Here is a 7,764-nt window from a genome sequence, read left to right on the forward strand (position 1 = left end):
TATTATTATTATTATTATTATTATTATTATTATTATTATTATTATTACTATTATCATTATTGTCTTTTTTTTTCTTCCAGTTCTGGGAATCAAACCTAGGGTCTTGCACATGCCAGGCAAGTGCTCTACCACTGAGCTATAGATCCAGCCCTTTTGGGGCTCACTATGACACAGTGTAGCCAGATAAATATAGGAGGCTCAGTCAAATCTGAACTTGGGACAAACAGCTGATTATGGTGTAGGGTGAGTGTGCTCTGGGCAACCTCAGAGTTAACTAGCTATGCTTTATTTTTATAAGTGCTAAGTACAGAAAGCAGCTCAGGCTGAGCAGAGACAGATACGTTGCAAATTTGTTTTCCGGTCCTTTGCATAGAAGAGTTTTCTCACTGCCCACAAAGCGGACAGCTCTGCCGTGTGCTCAGAAGTTGACTTGGACTAAATGGGCAGACAGCATATGCAGGGAACATACCACCAGAGCCACACCGGTCCTCTTATTTAAGATTCTCATCGCTTATCTAGTCTTCATTTTCTGCCACAGCTCTCCATTCTCACCTTCAGCTCTTTACATATGCCAGCAAAAATCTTATTTCTTTCTCCAAACACTGCCTCTGTCCCTGTGCTGCCGACTGGAACACCTTGGCTCCAACATGTCAGTTTTTGCTGAAAAATTGTACTCAACCCTCATTTCATCTCATCCCTCCATCCGCCTCCATGTCCGGCTGGGTATCCTTCCCTGAGCTCCACAGCATGGCTTCTATCACTTTCTCCTGTGCCTGTTGCAGTCTCCTTTACTGTGAAGGAAGTGCCTCTCCAGCTTCTGAATACTTAGTGCTTGATCAAATTTGTTATTGGGATAAATACGAACTGTGGTTTTTGTTTCTTTGTTTGTTCTTAAGATAGGCTATCCTGATACCAGAAGGGGTGGAAGAGAGGGAACAGGATGGGAGCCTACTATAGAGGGTCCTCTGAAAGGATCCACCCAACAGGGGATAGAAGCAGATGCTGAGACTCACTGGCCAAACTTTGGGCAGAGCACAGGGAGTCTTATGGAAGAAGAGAGGGATGTGGAGGGGACAGGATCCCCACAAGGAGACCAACAAAGCTAAAGGATCTGAGCCAAGCGGGTCCTGCAGAGACTGATGCACCAACAGAGGACCATACATGGTTAGGATTAAGAGCCCCTGCTCAGATGTGGCCTATTGGCAGCTCAGTCTCCATGTGGATCTCTGAGGGAGGGGATCAGGGGCTGCCTCTATCATGAACTCCATTGCCTGCTCTTTGATCACTCGCCCCTGATGATGCAGCCTTGCCAGGCCATGGAAAAAGAAGATCCAGGCAGCCCTGATGAGACTCAATAAGCTATGGGCCCATGGCAATGGTGGAGAACTCTCCCTTTCAGTGGACTAGGGGAAGGGACTAGGGAGAAGAGAGAGGGAGGGTGGAACTGGGGGGAGTTGAAGGAGGGAGCTTTAATTGGAACATATAATGAGTAAATTGTGAAGAAAAAATTAAAATTAAAATTAAAAAAAAAAGTGGGCTATCCTGTGGTCCAGGCTGGTCACCAATTCACTAGGTAGTTGAACTTTCTAATTCTCCTGACTCTATCTTCAGAGTACTGGGATTATGCTGTGCACACTTGGCTTATGTGATGTCAGGGATTGAACCCAGGACATCGCGAGTGCTAGGTGAGTAGTCTACCAACCATTCCCAGCCTCCTGAACGAGTAAGAATTATTTTGACAATTACGGGGCTGGGCGCTGGGTAGGTGAAAGACCACTGTTTGGGAATGCTCCTGAGAGATCCACTTCTGAGGTCTTCTCCCAGACCTAAGATATCACAGAGATCAACTCACGCTAATATTAACTCATTCTGCCTCAGCAGATACAGGCAGACCAGCGGGGGATGGGTGTGATGACACAGTGGGAGACTAAGGCCTCCAAGGCTGGCTCCTGACTTTGTAAAAGGGAGGTGAGCATCTTCATTCTGTGTCCCAATCCGAGCACGATAACAATCTGGGCATGATACCCAAGCTCGCTTAGGGGCTTTGTGGGGGCTTACACTTCTGCAATATGAAAGGCAGAATGTAAGAAAATAATACACAGTATAAAGTTAGGGTCAGGGCCTGGGGAGGGCGGTAGGAGTCCCGTGAACGTGCTATAGGTTGGCACTGTCCCTTGCAGAGCCAAGCAGTCACTCCTTCCTGTAGCTGGACTTCAGAACCCCCCACCAAGGGAGAGGTGAGAGTAACACACTCACCCTGTTCTAGAACGCTTGACTCTAACCAGAAGCTGGGGCCTACAACTCCAGAGAGCCGCATTTGTCCAGAACCGTATAATGATATTAGTCACCAACAGCAACAAGCAGGGGATGTGCTCGGAAGCTGGGGGTGAGGTATTTTGTCTAGTGTTGGTTCTGGCCATGTTTACTCAAGAATCTGCATGTTCAGCATTGGCTTCATTTTAGGGAGTCTAGAAAACTCATGGCAGAATGTGCGTGGGCCTTAGAGCTGATTTTGAAAGGGAAGGCAGTGATAGGGTTTGCTGGCCAATGGTGAGCTTTCCCAGTGGGGCCTAGGGGACAGAGTGGGACCAGGAGGAAGATGCAGGCTGTTTGGACGGTGAGTGGACTAGGAACATTAGGTCTTCCCCAGAGAGGGCTGAAAAATGGTGACACAGGAAGGCAGACTGTAAGGCGTACGTAGTGGGAGGGAGTCTGGAGAGAGAAATTAGGCTATTTCTAGAACATGCTTGTCAAGACTCGGGGAGTGATGAAGGGTTATTTTAGAAGTGTTAATTGGGAGGTGGAGAGACAGACAGAGACAGGATAGCATTAGCATGTTCACCGCTGGGTCCCCAGTGCCTGCCCAACCTCGGTGTCATTCCTCAGGTACAGGTAACCATTTTTTACTTTTTTTTAGAAAGAGTCGATCTCTCACTGGTCTGGTGTTGGACAAGCAGGCTAAGCTGGCTAGTTAGCACGTGCCATAGATCTGCTTGTCTCTGCCACACCGGGCTTTTGAAATGCAGGTCTTGGGGTTCATGTCTTTGTGCTGGCAAGACAAATATTTTACTGATGGAGCTGTCTACCTAAACCAGTGAGTGTACATTTTTAATTAAAAAAACTATAGTCTCACGGGAAGTTACAGAACAGGACAGACGAGCCTGTATTTTCATCACCCAGCTCTCCACAGCTGACGACATCCACCCGGCTCTCATACAACACTACAACCCGATGTGGCTGGAGAGATGCTCCGCGGGTAAGGAGCCTGCCGCTGAGTCTGCAGCTGAGCTTGATGCCTAGAGCTCATGGGGTAGAAGGAGACAACCGACTCCTCAGGTTGTGCTCTGTTCTCCCCTCCCCACTCGTCAAATGCAAAATTAAAAGACAAAACCCAGGAACTCAGCCCTGGTGTTGCACCGCTAACTAGCATACGGAACTTACGTGCATTTATCTCTCTGCCTGTGTGTGCAGTTCTGTGCAGGCTCGTACAGAGATTGTATGACCTCGGGCACCATCAACTGGTTAGTGCTGATCTCTCAGCTCGGCACTCAAACCCAAGTTTGCCTAGAGATGCTTACACTAACACTCCCAAGTCTGAACCAATCACTGAATCTGCGGCTCAGCAGTCATGAGGTAGTTTCCAGAGTAAGCACTCACGGTCTAGTACAGGTTCTTTAAGTTTTGCTCAGGTAAAAAAAAAAAAAAATACAATAAGTAAAACATGAATCCATACAGCCAGTCTCTGAGATCCAGCTAGACTCCGTCAGTGGAATACAGAGTCGTCTCCCCAGAGTGAACAAAGGGGACTTTTCCTTCATTCTTAAAAAAAAAAAAAAAACAAAAAAACACAGTTATTTTAATTTATTTGTATGTATCTACATGAATGTATGCTCTGTCTGTCTCTGACTCTCTCTCTCTCTCTCTCTCTCTCTCTGTGTGTGTGTGTGTGTGTGTGTGTGTACCTGCTGAGACCCAACAGGGACATCCGCTCCCCCTGGAGCTGGAGTTGTGAATTGCAGGTGACTGCGGGCCATCTGATGTGGCAGTTGGGAACTGAACTCTGTTCTGGGATAGCAGTATGTGCTCTTCAGCACTGAGCCACCTCAGCAGCCCTTCTGGGAATTTTTAGCAGTTTGCTGCCATTACAGTCAAAGGATATGGATTCTCCTCAAGTAGGACAGTAGACTCTCTCCAGGATCAGCATTCTTCTCCTCGACCTACATTGTGAAACAAAGGAACGGGTTAGAGGAAGGCGCCATCGCCAGTTACGGCAATCCAATCCTTTGTTTGGAGGACACTTTTACAATGTGGGTGGTTTCACAGAAATCGCTTAGTGATTCTTGGAACCAAAAGTTTGAAAAAACATTGAAGCTTCATTTTAATGACTGAATTTTCTATCATTTATGACAAGCATACACCTGGAAAAGATCGGATGGGAGACGCGGAGAAAGGACTAGGACAACTCATGGTTGTAGGAAGTTATAAAATTGTTTTAGCAGAGAAGGTATTCCCAGGACCAGGGTCTTTGCCTACCAACTCTTCTGGTAGGTGAGGGAAAGCCAGGTTGGCCTCGTCACGGCTCCACCCTCACCTGAGTGCCAGGCGTACTTGGCACATAGGAAAGGCAGCTTCCCCGAGGCCCTGGAGGAACCTAGCTAGCATCTTTGCTGGGGCAGCCAGGCAAGATGGGGAAAGCAAGTCAGAATGCAGCTGACCTGGAAAGCGGATCAGGGCAGAACCCAGACACAGAGGAGGCACAGTCCTCCATCATGCTCTGTAGTCCCATCGCCCCTGAGCAGGGCAACTGAGCCACTGATTCCTTCACTCCGAGGCTCCCACTTCAAGGTCTCCTTGACAAGTCCTTAGAAGACTCAGCAATGTAGAGATCAGCCCAACACCCGCACTCCCCTCTCCCTCCCTCTCTCTCCCTGGGGGGGTTGCTTCCCTTCTCCCTAAGGGAAGAGGTGCTACAAAAGTGGAGAACCCCAGTATTCTTTACTACCCCAACTGTGAGAACATGGAGACGGTTTACAAGCCAGGAACACTGCTGGGGACAATAATGGGAAGCCCTGAGGCTCCTTCTTCCTGTTGCCCCTGTCCCGGGATCAGGGCTTGGATTTCCTGCTACGGCATTCCTGGTAAATGCTGTGCTTTCACTCCTCGCGTCCGTGGGCTTGCAATTGCCACACAGGGTTACTTCTGTCGCTTCCAGTCATGCCTATCTCGGGTCCAAAAAGCACAGAGTATGACGGGGTTCCAAAAGAAGGGGGACACTTGACTTGGAGAGACTAAATCCTACCAACTACAGATCCGATGGTGAGCAGCCAGTATTCCCAGCCACGTGACAAAGATCTCAGGAACTGTGTGAGAAATAAACCTCTTCTTATTAAGCACGTGAAAGGGAGAGTGAGGCCACAAATAATCACCAACGTAGAAGCGAAAACAACACAGAGACAGAAGCCGGAGGTAGCAAAACGCAGGGAGTCAGACTGTAGCAAACACCTGTATGCCAGATATTGACAGTCAGATATTTTCATGGAGAAAGCACCGTGGGGAATGCCATCAGTACTGTGTTTTGGGGGAAACACCAGGCAGGACCTACAGAAAAGTCCTGCTGTGATTTCACAGCCTCTCGCCAGCTCTGGAGAGGAGTCAGATGGAAGGACCTTCATGCGGCGTGTTTCGGATGGAGGGCTTGGGAGAACTGAAAGATGCCCGTGTCCCCATCACTGCGATAAGCACGCCCTGGATGAGGACTCCCTGGAAAGCCAGGCACCGATGAGGCAAGTTTTCACACCGTGCATGTGCAGGTCCAGGACCAGCGCTGGGTCACAGACACAACTGCATCTCATGCCACCGTTTTCACAAATCTAGACTCCAGATGTTCAGGCACATACAAACACCGCATCTGTCTCTAGGATACGCCTGCATTTCTAAGTGGGCACGTGAGAAGCAGATGGGGAAGAGACAGGTTTGAAACGGTCATGAAACCATAGAGGGGAGTCAAAAGACGACGACGACGAGAGCCCCAACCTATGAAGCAGAGGCGGCTGGGCCTCAACTTGCACCCTGGGTCTAAGGAAAAGAAGCAGTCGAGACCACCACACCGTCTTCAGGGTTGTGCCGATTGCCTCCCCCCTTTGTCATTTTTGTGACTTGTCCTAGAAATACATAAGATGAAAGCACCTACCCATCAGTTATCGAGACTGATGTTTGGGGAGCGTGTATGTGAACATTTTAACATTAAACCGTTAAACAACATTAAAGGACAAATCAGCAAAGGCTGTTTCCCCACAGAACAGTCCTTGCCTTTGAAATCCTTGGACTGCCGCTTAGCAATTACTGTTTTGAGGGCCTCCATTCTTTCAATTCATTCCAGGTTGCTACATCAGGCTCTCCTTCTGTTCCCCTTTTTTCTTTTCTGCCTGTTCGCCTATCTGTCTTTCTCTGTCTCTCATCCTGTGTTTACAAGTTCACAGGGTTCTCAGAAATGACCTTTCCTTGATTATTTGGCTGGAAAAATTGCTAAGAATTTTTGCCTTTATTGAGGTTTTGTTTCTTCCATTAAAAAAACTCAGCCATACAGCACCACCGAGGTATGGAATCAAGAGCCACAACAACTTACCAAGACAGTATTTACTTTGACTTGTTTCCTCTTGCTCATTGCCACACACAAGAAAATACAAATCCTGACCGTAAAGCGCTCCAAACTTCCCATGCACTTGGTGTGCTTTTGAAGAAGTTTGAGAACATCTTCTGGCCCTGTCCTCTGCAGAGAACGCCCACCTCCTACACTTCCTGCTGAGGTTTCTGGGGTGATGAATTAGGCTGAGAGTCCTTTGCTATTGCTGCCCTCAGAGTCCTGCCTCTCTCCTGTTTAAAGGGCCTCGGTGTGACTCAGGTGGGTTCAGATCCAACAAACAGAAGGAATGTCTGATTCACGGTTGTTCACGCTACAACAAATAAAACGTTCTCTTTCTTACTGATTCCAAGTGGGAATGAAAAGCAAGCAGACAGCCCACGCTTTCATAATTTGATGCCAAAGATGGAGATAATGATCCATGTTTAAGTTTGTGCCACTGCTAAAAAAAAGCTAAGGAGATGCACCACGGTGAAAAACAACCCTGACTTTTACCGTCCGTTAGCGAAAAGCCACATTAGTCATGCCAGGAACTTACCTTTCTTCCATTCATAAAAAAAGTCAGCGTGTCAGAATCGGAAACAGAAGGCATCGTGTCAGTGGAAAGCAGAGAACACGAAAATGAAACAAATGCCCCACTGGCAATGTATCTACTTATCTGTCTATACACAGGTGTACACCAGAACAGTAACTTGGATGCCTACAGGTCTCTGGGAAGCCAGAGCCGGTGGCACAGTCCAACACTGCTGATTTATAGTCATGCTGTCAGCCCTGCCCACAGGCTTGGCAGTACCTGGTTCTCTTTCTGGCACGGATGATCAAGAACTCACATGGCTTTTTGAAGTCTCAAACTGGTTTCTCCGTGTTCCGTTTAGACGCAGGGGCTAGCATATGAAAAGCAAGTTTCAAATGGATGATTATGATTATGCTTTAAAACGAGCCAGCCTGTAGGTCAATACCTTGCTGTCCACACTGGTGAGACTGATCCCTGATCCCTTCTCCACTTTTTCATGTGTTTAACTGCAAAGGGAGATTCTCTCATGAACCTCATAAAACATCTCAAATGCATCTTGGATTTATTTTTGATTCATTTCATGCGTGTGGGTATTTTGTGTGTCTGTGTG

The 7,764-nt window shown here is 47.6% G+C and overlaps 1 protein-coding gene across 1 annotated transcript in view; it reads right to left on the reverse strand.

Moving 5' to 3' along the window:
* LOC129683750 (aldehyde oxidase 4-like) overlaps positions 1 to 7,232 on the reverse strand; it is a 49,922-nt gene extending 42,690 nt beyond the window's left edge. Inside the window, 2 exon segments of the mRNA XM_055616674.1 lie at positions 4,147 to 4,217; positions 7,179 to 7,232. Coding sequence (XP_055472649.1) covers positions 4,147 to 4,217; positions 7,179 to 7,232 — 125 coding nt within the window.
* Positions 7,233 to 7,764: the final 532 nt, after the last annotated feature.

Source organism: Psammomys obesus, unplaced genomic scaffold (genome assembly GCF_907164565.1).
Source record: "Psammomys obesus unplaced genomic scaffold, mPsaObe1.curated_primary_1811, whole genome shotgun sequence".
In the NCBI taxonomy this organism is placed as follows: domain Eukaryota; kingdom Metazoa; phylum Chordata; class Mammalia; order Rodentia; family Muridae; genus Psammomys; species Psammomys obesus.